The 21222-nt window shown below is 40.2% G+C and overlaps 1 protein-coding gene across 9 annotated transcripts in view; it reads right to left on the bottom strand.

Annotated features, from left to right (window-relative positions):
* The window catches only part of LOC106041235 (melanopsin-like), a 58724-nt gene that overhangs the window by 24332 nt on the left and 13170 nt on the right, over positions 1–21222 (bottom strand). For 7 of the 9 annotated variants that reach the window (XR_010831271.1, XM_048049446.2, XM_048049449.2 and 4 more), the window contains 5 exons: positions 14938–15056; positions 13864–14055; positions 11565–11724; positions 2360–2502; positions 383–516 (listed from right to left, as the gene is read on the bottom strand). Coding sequence is in view for 8 of the 9 variants with exons in the window: in XM_048049446.2 (XP_047905403.2) it covers positions 383–516; positions 2360–2493 (268 nt within the window). In the remaining variant the exon portion in view is untranslated. Of the gene's footprint in view, positions 1–382; positions 517–2359; positions 2503–3156; positions 3232–11564; positions 11725–13863; positions 14056–14937; positions 15057–15261; positions 15555–21222 lie in introns of those variants that run through there. The other 2 variants (XM_066996372.1, XM_066996374.1) reach the window with 2 other exon arrangements.

Below are 21222 nucleotides of genomic sequence, written 5' to 3'. Positions count from 1 at the left end.
TAAATCTTTTAATTAAGCGTGAGATTCCTACGGAGAATGTTAGTGGATATCAACATACATTTCTAAATGGTTACCTGTTCTTAAACTAATAAGAAAAAATATTTATGACTTAATAAGATTTTTCTACCCATCTTTAGCCATGGCATCTGCCCTTACAACCTAAAGAATCACTTGATTTACGTGTTGTTGTTGACTACTTTCTTTCCAAAATAAAGATGACACAAAATATGTGCCATCATGTGGAACGATCATGTCAAGCACCTGGGTTGTCACCACAGAGTCTTGTTCAGTTCTTTCCATTGCACAAGCCTAGACTGTTAGGGCTAAAACAGGATGCAGGCAGTATGGAGCTGCTGAGGGATGAACTAGTGTTGAAAAGTACCTATATCTCCAAGGATCCACCCTCTGTGCAAGCTGTTGACAAAGCACATTGGTGCCTGAGAAGCCGACATCAGGAAGTCGCTCACAGCCAAATTCATTATAAAGTAGTTTTGGGGCGTCCTCAGCTTCTTGTTGCTTAAAAACAGATGAGAAACACATGACTTTAAATAGACTAAATGAACAATCAGTAAGTTCATAGCTTACTTACTAGCATAAACAAAGACTCTCCAGGTGGAATGGGTGGGTGGTTGCCACCATCAATTGCCAGCCACCTGTCAGTGACTACAACTATAGATGTAGTCATTTCAAAATTGTGACTGACAAATGTAGGGGGGATAAAATGGATCCTTTCCTCAACCAGCAGAGGAGAATTCCAGCTATTTTGAAAAATATGGCTTTGTTCAGGGAAGAGCAGTCTGCCTCTTTCCTAGGGTCCCTGTAAGAGCACCAACACCAAGCATGCGCTGCACAGTGCAAACCCAGGCTCTGACACAGGTTAAAGAGCAGAAGAACCTGCTTTTTGTAATCTGGAGTTACAACCTTTTAGGAATCCGTCAACTGGTATTTGAGACTACCCTTGGCTCTGGCTAAGAGGAGAAAAGATACTGGTAATGGAATAAAGAACCTCTCTCTTACTTTGCGTTACATGGTTGAATATTCCCTTATTGTTCTGATCAAATATTAGTCCCACAAGGTACATTAATTCATGAGTTCACCTCACCTTTACCTTACAGCTGGCAATTCTGATGAATATACTGAGAAGGTGTAATGCTGAACTGCTAGTCCCTCAAAGTGGAACTGTTTTGCTTGCATGGAGAAGTAAAAGCCATGTTACCTAGAGTTTGAACTCAGGACTTTTCACAGTGCCAGGTACAAAAAGAGGCATCTTTGCACATTCTGTTGAATATAGGAAGCAAAGAGGACTTCATAAATAGCTTTATTCTTGGAAACTGCATGCAGCAATTCTCAATAGCTTGAAATGAATTTTCTTTTCTGAGTGCCTTCTTCAGCCAATCAATTGAGGCCTCTCAAATGTGCTTCTGAAATACCAATATTTGCAACTAGCAGGAATTCCTTTCCTCTTATTAATAAATGAATACTGAGAAATTAAGATAGTTGCAGAAGTGTTGAGATGACTAACAAAGTCACGGCTTTCATAACTGTCTGCAATAACTGGGTGAGAGGGGTGCAGAACTCACGTCTTTGCAGGTGTTCATCTGCCTATGGAGAGTTTTCTACTTTGACAGCTTAACGCTTTCATTTTGCCAGCTAAAACAAACAAATTTCAAGAAAAATTGAGAGCTTGTGCTGCAAAAATCATGAAGTGATCTACAGCTGCAAGAAATTCAATTTTCTCCCTCATATAAAACCCAGTTATTCAAATCAACTAAACTTACTTTTTCAGCTTAAACATTTAAGAATAGTAAACTAAAGCTTGATTCATAACCCTACTGGTGTTTCTGTCATTGTAGACCCACTCAGCATCAAAATGCATAACGACAGCAAACAGCGAGCAAGAAGGATTTGGAAATCTAGCAACACTGGGGTTGAAGGCAGCTATTTATTTTTTTCATGAGCTTTTTGCATACTCTAGCTGCAGGACAGTCTAGGCTGATTGGAAGAGCATCATCTTTTGTCAAATAACCTGCAAACTCTGCAGGGGGAGTGAAGCAGTCTGCAACATAGGGACTGCTGTTTCTATTATTAAAAGTATCAAACTTTTCTTTAAATTTTTGATTAGAAGTATTACTAAAACAAGGTTCTGTATATTTATTTCTTTATTTTCTTAGATTCCTTAAAACACGAGTAATTTATGTGGGAGTATATCAGTGACGTGCATGGATGCATGTGGGGTGTATGTCATTGATGCCATCAGCCTTTGCTTGGAGATTTAATCCAAGAGGAAATCAGTGCAGAACATCTGCCCACAGGCACAAACAAACTACAAAGCAAGTCAGATTAACCGTGAAGGAAATACCTGTAAAATGCATAGAGAACTAGGAGGTTTCCTATGATGCCAATAGAGCCGATAACAAGAACACATGTTCCTACAGTGTAAAGAACGTGGTCAGGGATCTCCGCCTTGGTCACAGTGTGTGGCTGGGTGGCCATGCTCAAATCCTGGATGGGAAACAGAAGAAAAGGAGAACTGAGCACATTCAAAACATGTATTCCGGGGGACACTTGCTCAGCACATTGAACTGGTGAAGGGAGGCAGAGCACTCGCTTCCAAATCAAATAGACACATCTGTGATGTTATCACATCCCCTGTAAATCAAGTGTCCTTCAAGTAGCCTTCATTGTTTTGTTTACCACTACAGAACAAAACAGAACACACACACACACAAACCCACAACAGCAACAACAGGCAAAACAGACTGGAATAATTTTAAGGGAATCATTTTGGTGCTGATGTGAAAAAAGAAAAGACAGGCTAACATAAAAAGTGCTAAAGGTAACTGCTACACTTTGGGGTGCAGAGCTAGCTGACACAACACAAGGATCAGTTCAACAAGGAATAGCCCATCATACTTTCACGTTTGTTGGAAGACTGCTAAGGTGCCCTGAGTGGTCACAGAGTCTCCCTCCTTGGAAGTGATCCTGGGCAGCCTGTTCTAGGTGGCCCTGTTTAAACAGGTGGGTTGGACCAGATGACCTCCAGAGGTCACTTCCAACCTCAACCACACTGTGCTTTTCTGAAATCCCTCCCTCAGCCTTCACAATTACAAACATTAAAATCGCCCAAATACCCCCAAGCTGCCTGTGCAGACTTACCGTAATGTAAAAACTGGGAAACCGTCATGGGAAAGGCAGGACAGCAGAGGAAAAACACAGCAGCTATAGTAATGCCTGTGTAAGTGCAAATACATCAAACAGCCTTGACACCTCTTTCACTGCTCTTTATCACCAGCGCGTGAAGAAAGACAACTGTGTATTTTTTGAAACAAATTCAGACTTACCACTGGCTGAACACAGCGGCAGGACAGCCTACAGCTAATCCACTCAGCTCTCATTAGTGTTATCAATGAGTAGAATCCGAATCGCCAGCCTGGTGGCAATTTTTATTTACCAAGTCAGGTAAACAAGCTTCAAGATGAACAGGTTCAAGATGACAAACGTCACCCAGCTGGAGATATTGAAGGGACCGTTTGGAAATGGTGAGAATTCTCTGTGGTTTCTACCTTCTAGTTTCCATGATCTCCTGCACTGCTTTTTCTCCTTTCTGCATTTTATTATTCCTCGCTTACCTATGAAGCGCATGCACATCAGCTCCTTCCTTGCACAGCGGCAGTTTTCTAGCCATGGGCATTACCATGCTAATTGTGTACGATGCTTTCAGTAATAGGGAGTGAGATGCATAGCATGTCCTGTGCATCCATAAAACAATGGAGCAGAAATGGTGAGAACAAAGTCCCTGGTGCTGAAGCAGTGTCTTAAATCGTACAAAAATTACTGCTTCAAAGCAGAAAGATGATTTCAGGCTTTCTCAGTGGTCTGGCAGACTCTACCCATAAAAAAATGGCATCCTCCAAAGTGGCACTGCACCAGCAATATCATCCTTACTGTAGCAGAAAGTAATCAAAGGAAGCATCTGCTGTTGTTAATCACAATGAGGAGTGTCACTGACATTCCCAGTGGTTAAGCAGCAAGCAAAAATGTCACCCTAGATAGCATTTCTCTTAAAAAAAAAAAAAAACATTTCTCTTCTTTCTTACATTTTTAAGGGTGGGAGTAGGGGGTGGGGGGTGAGAGCTAGTAGTGTAAGAGCAAGCAGTACATAGGAAGCTGGCCCAGTGGGGAAACATAATCATGGCTGTTTGGTGGCAGCAAGCACAGGTAGCTTCATGCTTTCAGAAGAATGCTGTCTGGGCCACTTCAGGGCTGTGGCATGCAAAGATCCATGATAAACTCCTCTCCTCTTCCCTCAGATCTAATCTTCTTAATAGAATGTGTGCACTATATCAGAACCCTGCCTTGTTTATGGCAGCGCAGGCTAAAGAGGCTAAAAGTGGGTGAGAAAACAAAAGACTTTTTTTCTCCCTTTCCTTTTTATCTATTAAACATGCTTAGGATTTACCTCGATGCAGAGGGGTAAGATTCAGGACAAGTAAGTACTTGCCTGTCATACATATTATGCTTTACTTCTTCATATGGAAACTCACTGTTGCAGAAACTCTTTTGAGAAACCAACTGCAATATAGTTCACACCCAAAGGTGGCTCTCCTTATCTCTCTGCTGAGGAGAAGCCAACTTGGATGCTCTAGCCCCATTTATTCAGCTACTAGTGGTGAGCTGCGTCTAAAAGCTGAAAAATGTCACAATTTGTAAACTCGGATGACAGTTTGCTGGCAGTACTGAACAAAACATAAACTAGTGATGCTTACAGACTGAAATCTGAAAGGCAGTAAATACTGGGGATTTCACAAAGCCTGCGATCTCAGCAAACCTCTAAAGTGAGGGCTGTTGGATGAACACAAGTTTGGAGAAGGTATCTTGCCTTCAGAGAAGGCCATAAAATATCACAGCTGTTTTTGCTGTTAACAGCAGCAAGAGCAACATTAAGATCTGAATGAGAAGATGACTACTTATTCACTCTCTCAGTGCTTCCTTGATAACAACTGTATGTGGCTGGAATCCAGCTGTACAAAATGTGACAAGCTGATAAAGGCAAAACCATTTATAACACTGTAATATGGATCTAAGAAGATAAATGTGCTGATGCATATGTGTATACATATGTGTATTTTTCCAACAGAAAGCCTTAACCTTTTATAAAAAGTAGTTCCATTAAACTACTGCAAATTCCTTAAATAAAACAGGAAAAAATAATACAAATGGCTCCAAAGCTAGTCAAAGAGACTTTATACCTCATTTTAGTCACATATTTCACTGGTTTGGCAGACTTCAGCAAAAGAAAAAGAAAAGCAAAAGATTTAAATACTCTTAAGGTTGAGGATTTAAACTCTATTCTCTTGAACAAATGCTGCTTTTCTAATATAGACCCTTTCTCAGCACATAATAACTCGATGGGAGAAAAACAAGGCTTTAGGATATTCATGGAAGCCTTTTCGCTTTTCCTACAACCTTGTCTCTGAGAAGCTGTTCTTTATGGTAATATCAATTAACAAGCTGAATATTTGCTAATGTAAATATTTACTATATTAGGATGAGGACTAGAAACAAAAAAAAAATTTGAAGCCCTGGTCATACACTGTAATGAGAAGCTGCTTTTGCTGGTATTCTCAAAAGCTGTTACAGCCCTATATATTTTTCCAGTACTTATACTTTCTCCTGAGTAGTAAGAATAAAATTAAACTATGAAAGAATATTCCAAACTGCTGTGACTCTTCCCAACCCTCAGAAAACCAATGTAACCATTACAAAATTTTCCAGATGACTTAGTAACCAAAACAGCAGCTAGGCACAGCAGGTCATGTTCAGTACAGTCAATGTTGTGGTCTTACCAGGGTTGGTTTATATTATTCTCTTTTAGCACCAACATGATATTATGGTTAGTGTCAGCCGGTATGAATGAGCAAAAAAGAAAAAAATGGTTTATACTAGTGGAAGGGTCTCACGTTTTAGATTTGGCAAAGTACATATTTTGTATCCATCTCTTGCCATTGCTCGCTAACTGCTGGAATACACTATGTGGTTTTACTTCAGGCTGTATTTTCATTTTATTAACAGTGAACTTAGACCCTCTGAGCATGCAGTTGGAAAACTTGCAAAAACAAAGTTTAAAGATGTGCTGCAAGATGCTTCCCCCAGCTTGAGCTTTTCACACTGCTATGGTGTTGTGTGACTGCTCTGGATTCAGCACAACTAGCCCAATGAACTGTGCTTGTGGGTGCTCTGTATCATCATGGCCACATAAAAAAGGACGAAGAACCTGTTCTGTATAAGCCAGTCAGGGTCCTTCTCCATGATGACATGATTTAAGAGATAATGAAGGAAGACATTACGTTTTGTTCAGCAAATGTATTCACTCTTTAATGGGTGAAGGGAATTTTCAAAGGCTCACATGGGATGTTTTCACCTATCCATTTTTCCCCCAGGTTGGCTTTGCCTTCTGCCTTTGTGGTCTTAAGACTGAATCATAAGTCCCCTGCTGAAGACACATCCATTTCCTGAGTGTAGATTTTAAAGACACTGTCCATAATGACCTGATTATTTCACACAAAAATAGAAATGTAAACAAGCAGTCCACGAAGAATGCCAGTAATTGCACCAGGGCCAGCTTCTGGCATACTTGCCTATCCTGTGCTCACTTTCTTTGGCTCCTTCTAAATTAATCTTACAATCACTTGCATTTTGACTGTACAAGATATTGGACCTGACAACTCGCATAAATCACAATGTGGCCATACTCTTACATGCGATGTGACTACAACATCAAACAGCTGTCACCTACGTGGCTGTTTAGAGGGCTTTCTTGGCAGGGAAACTAACAGATCTGCAGGCAAATGGAGGATAAACAATTAACAGCTGTCCCTCAACTAGCTGGCAAAGGAAGCAGGCACCAGACATAAAAATAAACTTGGTCTATTTCTCCCAAAATAAAGATGGAAAACTTAACAGATGAGGAAAGTTATTCTACGAGAGCTTTTGTAATTTGATTTTTAGTGATAAAACAATGTCCAAATAATTACAGCCATCTGTTTCTGCCTCCCAGCTGGGGAGATTAATAAAGATTTCAATGCAGAAGGCAATATATTTGGTTAAAATGGGAAAGAAAGGGCAGGTCTGATTCAGTGGGTAGGGGTAGGAAATAATGGATCAAATTCAGAAACACTGATGTGATAGGCATTACATGGATAAGAGTACATAAAGCCTTAGTTATGCTCTGATTTTTGTCATGGATATAAGCTCATCTTGTAGAGATGATTTACAGCAAAATGAGCTTAAGTAAGGGATTGCTTACATAGAGGATTAATGTGCACTAACAAGAAAGTGAATTAACAGTGTAGCAGCTTCTCTGTGCTCATCCGCTACACAGATTCACAAAGCAGAACACAACTTTACTGTACAAAACAAAACAACAACAAACTCATGTCTATGCAGGCACAACTTGAAAATTTAAAGAAAAAAAAAAACAACAATATTTATGCATAATAGGATGGGAGCCATCCCCATGTCAGTCTGCACTTGGTTTTGAGGCAGTTTGTTGAACAAAAACAGCTACCAGGTAATATTTGCCAAGTCCCTTGTAATTTCACTGAATGTCCATGTAAGGGGTTATTTCAGTATGAAGAACCACCTGGTTTGAAATGATGACAGAATTTGGGGCTTAATGAATATCTTGTATGTATGAATTCTTGAATCAGCAAATGGAAGATAGTTGCTATGTGGTAACTCTACTAGAGCCAGTGATGGACAGATTCTTGATGAATATTAAATAATTATGGGAAATATTAATAATTTTAACATTAAAAACACTATCATATAAATAGCTTTAATTACTAAAAAATAATTTAAAAAATAACCCACAACTTTTCTTGTTCTGGTTAATAGTACTGCAACTACAACACCATAGAGTAAGTAGGGATTAATTTGACATGCAGAGTCAAATCAAACCACAAACATCCACAAGTGGAAAAGTTACTTTCCCTATCAGTCACTGGGCAACGCTTCTCTTCCACAATTTGTTCCAATCGGTTCACATGCCAACATCAGAAGCACTCAAACACATTTACAGCGCACATTTGATCAAAACGACAATTGGTTTAACAAACTGAACTGTGAATGTGATGCATCTCATCCAAAAGTGACAAACAAGGAGAGGAACTGCCAGTGCCTAGTACAACAGGACGGCTAGCAGAGGCAGTTGAGCACTAGAAATCACACATCTGGTCCATACCTAGGCTAGTGTTCATCCCGACTGAGGTTGTAAGTTTGCACTGTTCTTTGCTTACAGAAACATACAGAAGTCATAGCCCTACAGTGCAAAGTAGGGTTGCAGGGAAAACAGAGAGAGGCAAAAAGGGGGACAGAAAACTAGGGAGGAGAACAAGAAGGAGCAATTACAATCTGTGTATTTTTCTTGGAGAGGGAAGTTGTAACTGGGTATGCAGTTATCCATGCAGATTTGTTTGAGTGCCCAAAGAGGAATTTTTAAAGAAGTCCTGTTTCAGCTCACTTGTGACTTCAGAAAAAAAAAAAAAGAAAAAAAAAAGAAAAAAAAATCACATTTGATAATCTAGGGAAAACCCCAAGAATTTTTGCTGTAGTAAAATATATATCTGATTAAATCCATTCCAGCAAGTACTTCTAGGCTGTTACTGAACTGGACAACCAGATGAGAAAAATCATTTCTTAATTGACTTCAAGGCTCATTTGTGGCAAATACTGTGAATACTGTTGTGTCACCAGAAAAACTCAGCGCACAAGTCCCAGCCTGGAGCAAGACAAAAATGACCAAAGGCATGTTTGTGAGCCTCAAATACTAGGTCACTGCAGAGACTTAAATAATGCCAACTGTCTCCCTGACATGAGTTCCCATTAATTTGACTATAAGTCTTTACGATATCATGTTTAAAAACATGTTTTCTTCAAGTTCTAGGTATCTGTACTTCTCATACTTGCGATCGATCTAACAGCATACAGTTGTGTGTGTGTGGGGGGGGGGGAGGGGGTAGGAAATCTCAAAGAAAAAAAAAACACAGCAGAACGCAACCCAAACATAAAGCCAAGAAAAAAATGAATTATTTATAAGTTGTCAATAACATGAGAAGCATAGAATCATAGAATAATCAAGGTTGGAAAAGACCTCCAAGATCATCTGGTCCAACCATCACCCTACCACCAATATCACCCACTAAACCATGTCCCTAAGCACCACGTCCAACCTTTCCTTAAACACCTCCTGGGACAGGGACTCCACCGCTTCCCTGGGCAGCGTCTTCCAATGCCTGACTGCTCTTTCTGAGAAAAAATGTCTCCTCATTTCCAGCCTGAACCTCCCCTGGCGCAACTTGAGGCCATTCCCTCTAGTCCTATCACTAGTTATCTGTGAGAAGAGGCTGACCCCCAGCTCCCCACACCTTCCTTTCAGGCAGTTGCAGAGAGCAATAAGGTCTCCCCTGAGCCTCCTCTTCTCCAGACACAACACTCCCAGCTCCCTCAGCCGCTCCTCACAGGACTTGTGCTCCAGGCCCTTCACCAGCTTCGTAGCCCTGCTCTGGATACGCTCCAGGGCCTCGACGTCCTTCTTGTAGTGAGGGGCCCAAAGCTGAACACAGTACTCGAGGTGCGGCCTCACCAGAGCAGAGTGCAGATCATCTCCCTGGTCCTGCTGGCTACACTATTCCTGACACAGGCCAGGACGTTGTTGGCCTTCTTGGCCACCCGGACACACTCTGGCTCATGTTCAGGCGAGCATCGACCAACACCCCCAGATCCTTTTCCTCTGCACAGCTTTCCAGCCACTCTGCCCCAAGCCTATAGCTCTACATGAGGTTGTTGTTGCCAAAGTGCAGGCCCCGGCACTTAGCCATGTGGAACCTCATCCCATTGGCCTCTGCCCATCAATCCAACCTGTCCAGTCCCTCTGTACACTGAGGGTGTACAATAACAAATAAACCTGTTAGATGATCATATCAAGGTAAGCAAACTCGGGTGTCTATCTACCCGGTCTTGTTAGTCAATGTAAACACGGGGTATGAATAATTCATCTCTTTTATAAGTAATAAGACATGATATAAAAATGTTTCATATGAGAATAATAACAGAAATCAGATGTAACCAAAAAAAGTCAATGTAAATAAATTTTTAATATCTTTCTGCTTGTTACAAAGCTATCTAGTTTTTCCATAGGCATATTTTCATCTCTCTAGAGATGAGACAGAACCTTAAAATGTAAAGTCTATTCTGGAAAGCACACAGACAATGCTTTCTGTGTACATTCTGAGCCATGCTGCTAGAACTGCTGATAAAATAAGATTTGCTTCTCTAAGTAAATGATAAAAAAAGTACAGCTGAATTGTGCTCCAGTTTGAACCTTATCTGTACCACTTGGGCAGGGGTTATCAAATGTGATGGCGTACTCAAAATTTTACAGGTTTTTCAACCAAGCATGCCAACAAAACCCCAGCCTTGGGAAGAACACAATGTCACTCTTTTTTGTGTATTTGTGGAGAAGCATTGGCAAGTAACAAGCACATTTTTTTTCACTGCTTTAATCCAAGTTCCTATAGCCAACCCTCAAGGCAAGTTTTTTTTTTTCCACAACCAGAAGTTTCAAAGATATCAAAGGCACATTTTCTGAGAATAATTCTGTTCCAGTACAACAGTGGGTTTATAACCAAGAAAGCTATCATTAACCAGGTCTTCAGAAAGTTTTCCCCTACAGAAATCTGCATTCTATTTAAACACACCCAAATCTAACCTGAGAGTGCAAAACCTGAAAGAATCAAGCTCAACCATGACTTAAGCATTTCTGAAGATCAAGGAAGTAAAAGCCTATCACCAGAGGCTGTTAACACTCAGTTGAGCTGGGTGAAGTCCATCTTCCCCTTCCCACCTCCCACAGACTTGCACGGTGGCACAGCCAGCTGCTTAATGTGAACCCTGGGACTCTGACCATATCATCCTCTTGGACACCTTCAAAATGTTCTTGATGCTATGCTCAAAAGCACCCCAAATAACAAGAGCTATATGTGCCCAGGGAGGCAGCAGACTGAACGAATCTAATCAATGTTAGTACTGCATCAAAATTATCTGAACTATCACAGTTCAATGCATGTTTGTTTTGTCCATGAGGGAATGGATGACTGCTAGCATACGGTAAGAGCAAGACAGTAGGTGGAAAATTCAGGTTTTTTTTTTTTTTTTTTTTTTTTTTAAGAGTTAAGTGTGCTGAAGAAAAGCCTATGTTGCTAAAATGTGATATCAGAGTTATTCTTTAGTATAAGAATGTTTGCAGTCTTCAGGGAGAAATCATTTATACACTACAGCAGTAGCATATAAATGCTGGAGGATGCTCACATGCTACTTGTTTTAACGTGAGCATGCAAAGAACTGCCTTTGTCAATCTACACAAGTTAGCACTGCATTTTGAAATTCTAATCTCTGACAGCAGATATAACATCCTGCTCTGAGGTTTCAAAGAGCTTGAATGCATACTTCTGCATTTTATTAAAAAAAAAAAAAAAGAGAGAGAGAAAACAAAAACTCTTCCTTACTGTTGAAAACCCACAGTGAATCCTTCACCAGCCACCTCTGGTTTTATATATTTCCTCTAGATATCAGTAGTCTTTTCATTGCACTGATCAGCTTCTTGGGGAGGCCTGCTCAGCTGCTGCCAGGGCATCTGTGTGTGAGAGCTGCTCTGTGAAGTGGATCCTGCAATTTAAAGGAGATCACATGAAAACATGCTTATTTTTAAGTTTTCTGTAATAAATAAATCAAACAAATAAGTAAATCAAGAACTGATATCGGCTTTTCACAGAGTGATTTCAAAATTAAAATGCCTCCTAATAAAAGTATTAAGGCAAGAAGTCGATGACTCAGAGTAATAGTCCATATAGTCCTTCTGATGCTACTTTTAAAAACACGTATTACCGATATTTTACATCAATATGCCTGTTTGCTCCGCTGCTGGATTACCTGTTCTGTACTTTTTATTCCGTAACTCATGATGAAGTGTGCATGGTGAATGATGAAGGAAGCTTGCAGTTTTACCAAAGAATCTGCTCTCTACATTTCCCTGATTGTTCTGCTGCGGGAAATATTGTTAATTGAAGGCCTGAAACCAGAGACATTCTTCACCAACTAGGGAAATTTCCAACAAAATTTTTTGGTCACGGCAAGTAGGGTGGCTGGGCAGTTTAAAGCAAACCCCCCAGCATTCTGATGCCATTTGCATCCTTCCTTCATGAAAGTTTGGGTATATGAAAACTGCTAAAATGAGTCAGACCAGAGGTCTAATAGCTCCCATATCTTACAACCGACAGCATCTGGCAGCAGATGCTCAGGGAAAAATCATTGGAAATACAGCACGTGCACATTGGTCTGCTAAATTCAAGCACACTTGTGATATTCTTATGAACTCTGCAGCATTTGATTCCTGTTTAGATCAAAGGAATACCTAATCACTATAAGCTGAGGATTATTCCCATCCAATATCTGCTTGCTTCCATTTGCTTGACAAGTTGCAGCTGGCAGAATTTACAGTGAGATTGGTGAAGCACTGAAACAGAGAGGCTGCACAATCTTCATCCACAAGACAATTTCAAAATATTAAAGCTATCCCTCCTTGTAGCAAGAGGTGGGACTTGACTATGACACTTCCAACCTAAAATATTCCAGCATGCCATGAACACAACCTCACAAACCATACAATTAAAAGATATGTTATAAAGGCATAAGTAAAATTTAATATAATTTCAATTACTTAAGGACAGGTATTCCATCTCAGTAAACTGAAAGCCTTTCTATCTACTTTCTTATATTTCACAAGGAACTGAGAACAGACAACAAAAAAACAAATAAGCCTATAAAGTTGTTTTTTCCCCTAGGTGCTGTAGACTAGCTTTAAGATGTGAAATCTGTACAGGGATCATACTCCTGGATAGGAAGACTGCAGTGCTCTGCATCTGCTCTCATTTCTAGCAGTTTCTCCTACTGTGGCTTTAAGTCCTGCATGAAAAAACGGGTTTTTAGGCACTTCACACCTATTGATTGCACTGGTGGCTACTCTTCTCTTGTACTGTTGAAAATACATGGTGTTCATCTGCACTGTTAGATACCTAAGAATCACTGAAAATCTGGTTTTGTGATATTTTATAATTCATTTCCTAGTTTCACTTTACAACCAGCACACTATTTAATACAATGGTCTAACAAGTGAGACAAAGTTAGTGTTTAGAGTATCTAGTGGAAATTTTTTAGACTATGTCTACAATAGTAAACCACCACAGATAACGAAGATGACTGGGAAGAGAAGTAAATAAACAGGTGAGATATATTCAAAGCAACCCGCGCAAACAGAATTTCTATCTCTGCAAAGAGAGGCATTCACTGCCAAATGAATGCAGGTTCTGCAATCTGGCAGTAGTACAACCTCCCCTAGCTCCCCAAAACATAGTAAAACAAACCCTCAACCACAATCATTGTGCTTCGAGTCGCCTGGCGGGTAAATCTGTAAGTAATATAATGTCTAGATCCCCCCTCAGTAGAACCTGCCTCTTTAGCATTGCTAAGGGAACAAACTTAGAAAGAACAAGTGTGATTGGCAAATCTATATAAGATTAGCAAGCTGTTACAGTACTGAAGACATATTTCAGAGGAAGATTTAAACAACAGTGACAAACTGATAAGAAACTGCAATACGAACGCAATTAAAGAGCAATTGCAGCAATCAAAGGACTCCTGGTCCTTTATTATTTACAGTATTTTATAAAAAAAAAATACTTAAACAGTGGAGCATGTTTTGACATGTTTGGCACGAATAGGTATGTACATTAAAAGTGACTTCTGTACCTCAAAAACTCTTTAATTATCTCCTGATAGTGCTCATCTTGGAGGAAGCAACATCTCACATGAAAATAAGTTCCTTTAGCTTGATCTGGAGAAACACTGGGATAACAACATGGTTTTAATGTGATCTCTCATTTTAATTAGATCAAGAACTATCTTTTCCTCTGAATAACTTCCACGGACCACTTCAAGACCCTAAAAAACAATGAAAGAATTAGCACATCTATGTTGGGATGCATCATCTTACATCTGCACAATAATGCCTAGACATGGGGTACATTGCCTTTGCAACATCAGCTTTAAACACTGTTATGAGGTACCAGAAGAGAGAAGCTCAGCACGAAGCCAGCTTCCTTCTCTGATTTTAGAGGAAAGTGTCATCTTACAAAAGAAGAAGACCATAAGCCAGTTAGGTTCAACTAACCATTTTTACTACATCAAGTCAGAAAGCCATGGAAGCCCCCACTTCATTTTTACTACATCAAGTCGGAAAGCCATAGAAGTCCCCACTTTTTTTACTGGGGGGGGGGGGGGGGGGGGGGGGGGGGGGGGCATGCCTCTTGCCTCTTATCTCAGACAGAAACAGTTCCTTCTGAACCTTTCTTTTTTAAAAAGCATATAACCAAGCTGGTGAAGTAATATGCACAAGACAATTTCCCAAAACAAACTAAGAAGTCTAACAATGTATTGCTCATCCCTCATGTCACATTCAAGCCCATGCTGCACCTTTCTCAGCCCACCCAACTACAGAAAAATAATTTATTTGTGTTTATTTCAGAAAAGTATTTTATTTCTGTTTTGTTGTGATCAGATGTGTTGATAACCATCTGATCACAACAAACACTGAGCTAATAACAGCCCTGAAAAGCAATTTCACAGCCTTTATCATTGGTTATAAAATGATTCTATTTCAAATGGACTACCTAGAGGTCTTGAAGCATTACCCAGGACACCATCACACTGCAGCCTCATGCTCTGCTGAGGAAGGACTGCAAATACACAACGGCAACTCTCTAGCATTTGGGACAACCTGCCTTTCCTCATCAGCTACTTTACGAGTAACTGGCTGATACTTACCTGTGCAGCGTTACTAGAGTTTTCCCAATCAATGGCATTAATCCAGGGGCTCTCTGGTACTCTTGCCGTCACCTCTACCCTTCATCTGCTAATTCTCAGTCTTCTGTGCAATGATCTTACTGGAATGCAATAAAGCAAGGGTCCTTTTATGTCAGGGAAAGGATGGTAAAGCCAACATTGTATGTTACTAAACCATATTTACTTTCTTCTTTAGTAATAATTCCTCTATAATGGTGAAGGTTTAGCCAGCTACATGATTTGAATATTAGCAGAAGATTCAGTAAATAAATCATAGCAGAAGTTATCAGGTATATAAAAACTAACTTTTTTTCTGAAGAATGTGCATAATTTGCCAATCACAAGGGTCATTGTCTGCAGAAGGCTCAGTAGAAATACTTTGCCCTCTTTATAATTCAAAAACAAATTTCTCTCTTATGCGAGATTAAGTTCTTTTTCAGTCATTGCTAACTTATTAGGGCACAAAGAAAGCATGCTCAGTGGTAGTTCTTCCCCCATTGCTCTATCAGCTCTGGCTTCAGCTGTTTAAGCTGTGTGCATCATCATCCAATTAGCATGGTCTTTATTTCATCTGACCAGAAATTTCTCTGGCAGCACAGCTGTGCTGATGGCAGTCTGCAAATTTTCATGTGCATCTGGCATATACCCTCACCCAGAATTCATGTCTTCTGGTCTTCATCATCCACTAAATGAATCTGCTTCTCACAGTACTCTGTCCATTTGCATGGTAAATATCAGAAAGTTCCATCTGCCTGTTTATGGAGCTTTCTATTAGGGTACGCCAACATTTTGCAATTATTTTTGAGTGCTTTGATAGAGTACAACCATTTTGTACAAGTCAGCCTGCCACTTGTCCCTCAGCTGCCCTACAAGCGACTTCTTCACTCTAATACAGTAATAAGTTTTCTGTTTTTCAGGGATGAAAGAGCTTGGCCTGTATTGCAGCTGCAATGTCTTGCAGCTCCATGTTTTCTTGTTATGTTTGTGTAATTTTGAGAAACTCTTGGTTACGTTGATACCAAGGGCTGAATCACCTCATTAGCAGCGTTGCTTTGTCATGCTCTTGTGGTTCAGGAATGTTGTCAGCCTCATTAGACTGCCTGTAATATTATGCAAAGACATATTTTTATTCTGGGCCCAATCTGGCATTTGCAGTGAATTCTGCTTGAAATTCTGCTTGGCCAAGAATTGCTGGGTCAGGCAGACCATCCTTCAGCAGGCACCCTCTCTGTGGGCTGGCAGCCCAGCACACTGGGACATCTTGTGGGAGATAATTTGCAACCTCTGAAATTCCTAAAAGCAAGGCAGGCAAACAATGTTATAAAATTTTTAGCCCTAAACCCCTTCATGTCCTTACTGAGGTATATTTGTTCATACTCATGTTTTTGCATGGCTAAGATAATGGCAAGAAAAAATAACACAGAAGGTGAACTAGTTCAAGGTGCAGAGCACATGACAGGGAACAAACTTGGACTTCCTAGGAAACTTTGGAGAAAGTTTAACTGCACACATAACTCTCACAGCCACCACGGTAAAGATGTTATTAAAAAAGAAAAAATCAATTAGAAATTAATAGCTTCAGCAGCACCAGAGTGCATTCAGTGCATTTAAAAGATTTGATTTGGAATTGAGATTTAAATGCTCAGGCTCCTGTTTGTTTGCCCCTTATTTAGCTGTCTAGATGTCACTTAAGCTTCAGAGGGCTCCACAAAAGCTGGCCCCAACTTCTTTCTTTCTGATTTATTCCAGGACAATGACGTGTTGCAATGAGATGACATCCATAGCTTCCAAAGCTGGAGTTTCTCCCACCTCATTCCCAAACTCTTTCTTTCCCACTCTTAAAACTTGTTTGTGTGAGAGCTGTTGATAGAGAAAGAAGCAAATAATCTTGGTAGACTTTGCTGAATGCCAGGGCATGAAGTTAAGCACAAGCAAGTTATCAAACATTTAGTAGGAAGTCTTCAATCCCTGAAGTCAACATGTTTTATTGTAAAGGTATAAGGTCAGGGATATACAAGACAGAGGGACATAAGGACAGTGGCACACCAATTCCTCATACGTGGGTTGCTGATGCATCACAGTTTTCTGCATAATAACTAAGTTTCAATGCACAAGCAAATCCTCTTTTCTTTATGAACGTTTTCAAATAATCCTTGCTAAACACGAACAATTGACAAACCTTCCTACAGCAGGCCATTTATGTCACTTTACATTAATCAGTTCCACGAAAGGATAACAACTCTGAAATCTGCTTTAGGACTTCATTCAATATTTCTCTTTTCATTACAGTTTTCTGAGCATTAATGACCAGGTCACAATAAGGTTTAATCAACTAGATCTTGATGATGCAACAAGTCCCAGCGTGAGCAATCACCTGCTACATCCTCCCCTGCACAGCCGGTGTTTTCACATCAACCAAAACTCCAAATCTATGCTAAAAATCTAGACACAACACTACAAAGAAATCCATTTTCCTTTGGGGAGATCTGGCTCAGCTGCACAAAACTATAATCAGAATTCATTAAATCAAAACAACTTCAGTGAGATATTTTTCTTCTTTTAAAGGACAAGCAATTCATTCAAAGCACTCCTTAGAAAGCAAAGCAGAAGAGAGGCTCCCTTCCCTTTTCCCTGCCCAGCTCCCACTTTCTGAAGCCTTCCTCCCGGCACATACATTTCGGGTTGAGACAAAAGCATCTCCCTTCCCTCCTCCGCGTGGCTGCTCCGCGCAGGACCGCCAAGCTTGCAGCTCATCCTGCGGAGCATCCACAACCCCGGCGTTTAAAAAGCTGCTGGGCGACCAGCCCTCCTCTGCTTCCAGCCTGACAGCTCCGCCAGCATATCGAACTGGAGCACTGGCCCCCAGCAAACCACTCGTCCCATTATTCAGCCTGAATGGCCCCACTGCAACCCTTAAAAGTGGGGGAAGAAAAAAAAAAAAAAAAATGACTTGAAAAAAAATGTTTGCTTTTCTTTTTTTCTCCTTTTTTTTCCTCTTTTTATTTTTTATGCCTCTCCAAAGCATTCCAGCCGGCAGTTTCTGTCTCAGCCCAGCCAAATGCTCACCCCCAGGGCTCAGCATCCTCCCCCCACCGTACCTGCTCCCCACGGTCCTGGGTGGGCAGCCAGCAGCGGAGGGCGGCATCTGAGATTTCTCTCACAGCCGCTGATGCCCATACCCTCTTATGCTTTCGCTGCCAGGAGCCTGGCTCTGCCTTCCCTGTGACCTCCCCCCCGCTTTAGGTGGCTGGAAGCAGCAGCTGGCCCCCCCGCTCTCCCCCTCCATCCCCAAAAACCAGCTCACGCTCCCTCCTCGCCTACTCTGAGCTCCATCTCTGCAACCCACGGAGCCATGCATCTAGGCAAGGGTAGTTCTGTGACACTGCACGCGTGGGCAGCCACGCGCTAAGCCTACAGCTGGCTTTTTTCTGGGCTGTTGAGCAACACGGACTGGGTGTCAAGTGTAGCTGCTGCCCTGCAGTCACTGAAATTTCGTCTTCAGGCTTACGGCTCAGCATTCAAGCACCAACGCATCGCCTGACCTGGGGATGCTTGAGTAACCACAAAAAATAAAGGGAACAGCACTAAGCGTGGTCTGGGAATTTCTTCCCTTACAGTACCTCACTGGTGTCACATTCGTAAAGCGGAGACCTTCAGAGGCTCTGCAAAGTGATGAAAAGTCAAAGGATGAGGTGGCAGACATTCTCTTCAAGAGCCCCTTTTTCTTACACGCTGTTTTGGACAGAAAGGTATCACAAACAGGTTTCAATCCCTATATTTTTTTCTGCAATGTACTGACAATATTTTCAATATATATGGTTTTGGTGGTCACCTTTTTTTAAAAAAAAAAAAAGTGAATGAAGGGGGTTTCTGAGGCTGTGATCTTCATCTGCAGAAAAAGGGCTCAAAAGAAGCAGAGGGAACTTCCTCTAAATATATATGAGAATACAGCTAGCTTTATATAGCTTCTTGAATTTCAGTTCAGGATTTTACTACTGCTAATGATAAGTATTTCCACAAATATGAGGATTGTCTCAGCTAGCATGGCTTTACGCAAAGCTTAAATTTCTCATCTCAGATGCTTGTGGTAATCCTGGTGCTCAGCAGCCCAGTTTCCTAACAGGAGGTAGAAAAGTAAACAGTGTATTGAGTGAAGAACTTCCATGTGCAACAAGAAAATAGTGCAACCTCTAAAAGATTTTGGGACTCTAAGCAACTGTCAGAAAACTTAGACAGAAAGGATTCCAGCACCTGGAGAAAACAATCATCAGTGTATGCATATAAAGCATGCTTACTTACACAAGAATATACTGTATGGCTACCTTCAGTTTCTTTCACTGGTCTGTATTTTGTCTATTTGAATATAAACTGGCACACCTATATATTACACACCCAACCATTTAAAGAACCTTTAGAGCCTAACATACAAAATTGAACACTCAATCACTCAAAAAAAAAATAAAATATGGCTAGAGTTGATTTGTTCCATTAAGTTCTCTCCTTCTGATAATCTGCTTTGTAATACACTCTTTAATTACATATTCATATACTTTTTTCCTGATTTGTTTTTGTTATTCAACTTTCAGTGCTTCTAAAAAATCAAAATATTTTTCTTCCTGCTTGCTGCATTAAATTTAAACCAAATTTAATCAGATGAGGTTTAGCATATCTTTGTGCCAAAAACACAAACTGCAACTTTTGAAACACTTATCTTTTGGCCACAGTGAGGAGTGTGTCTGTAAATTAGCCTGGATGCCTATGCACTCGGATACGCCTATCAGATTTGTCAGGTATGAGCAAAGAAAATGAAGTGGTAGAGCAGGATGCTTAAGAGGAAGTTTAATAACAACCAGTATCATTAGCTCTTTTACTGATTCTTTTAAAGATGATGAAAACTCACCTACAGACACAGAACTTACAAGTATGGCAAATGCGTACATATAAACAATCCAGAAATGCTGGAGAATACAGCAGCACTGCCTAAATTGGATGCCTAGATTTCCAAGTAAAGATCACTTTGGCATTTAATATCCCAAAGATATGATGTATATGTTACAATAAAATGAGTATTATGTCAGAACAGAAAAAAATTAATGTGCACTTCAGTTGAAAAAAACAGTAAAACCACATACAATATACAGTTTCACATTGTATTATAAAAGCCAAAATTAAGGTATCGTTTTCATATGTAAATTTCTGGACATTGATACTGTATGTTGATCATTTTTCCATTACTTGTTGAAGCACCCTATTCCCATTCAATTATTTGACTTGACAGGTTTTACTCCTCCCTCTGAAGATGCCAATAAAAACAAGTATTAGCTGCTGTCTTGCACAGGCAGTTGTGTCTTGTCACCCTGGTGCTTTCTTTTTCAGGTCCACCTGTTGACTTGATCTCCATGATCTACTGATCATAGACAGGTTTGAAAGCAAACTGTAGCTCTTTACATTGCTTTTTATGCTCCACGTTCAAATCCACCAAACAACACATACTTGAGACATTTTAACAGCTATGTAGTATTTTTTTTCCTTGCTCACTGTATCTGTTACCTTAATGATGTGATCCATTAGGTTACCTTTTTTTTCCCTTAAAAATATTATGTTAATGTTCTAGATGCGTCATGAGGCACAGAGTTTCTGATTGTCTTACAATCTTTTTCCATAAAAGTTGGATTTCAGATAAAAATATATGTAGTTCCAGAAGCACTATACAGTATCTTTACAGTTTCAGAATCTACTTAGAGTCATAATTTGTTAACTGATATGTTTTACCACTAATGTTTTTTAAGTGTCTTTTAAAGTGACATAAGCCAAAAAGAAATTATCAGCCCTCTAACATCCACAGGTGGGTTCCCTTTATTCTTACACACATACATAAATGATGTTCTGTGAAATGATGGGAGACATGTTAAACTATTCAATTGACCTTTCTGGGGAAAAGTTCACTCTGTTCATGCTGTTGTTCATTCTTATTGGAGCCGTAACTTCTCTGAGATCAGGCCACTACGCACAATACCTTGCAGAGCTGGACTCGAACCCATTTTTGTGCAAGATATTCTGATTAAAGCTAGGAATTGGACACCAAAAGAAAATTAAATGCCAACTAAAGCAAACTTTTTCAAGCTTCAGATTTGTTTAGACTGACAGGGTTTTGATTGATGGTTTGGGTTGGCTCCATGAACGACAGCATTTAGGTACAACTAAGCCTCAAGCCAGTGGTTTACTGAGCTGCTGTCTCGTATCTCTCTTTCATGCACTCACATCAGG

This window comes from Anser cygnoides, chromosome 4 (genome assembly GCF_040182565.1).
Source record: "Anser cygnoides isolate HZ-2024a breed goose chromosome 4, Taihu_goose_T2T_genome, whole genome shotgun sequence".
Taxonomy (NCBI): domain Eukaryota; kingdom Metazoa; phylum Chordata; class Aves; order Anseriformes; family Anatidae; genus Anser; species Anser cygnoides.
Note: the sequence above shows the minus strand (reverse complement) of the source record. Positions and strands in the feature narration are given on the sequence as shown.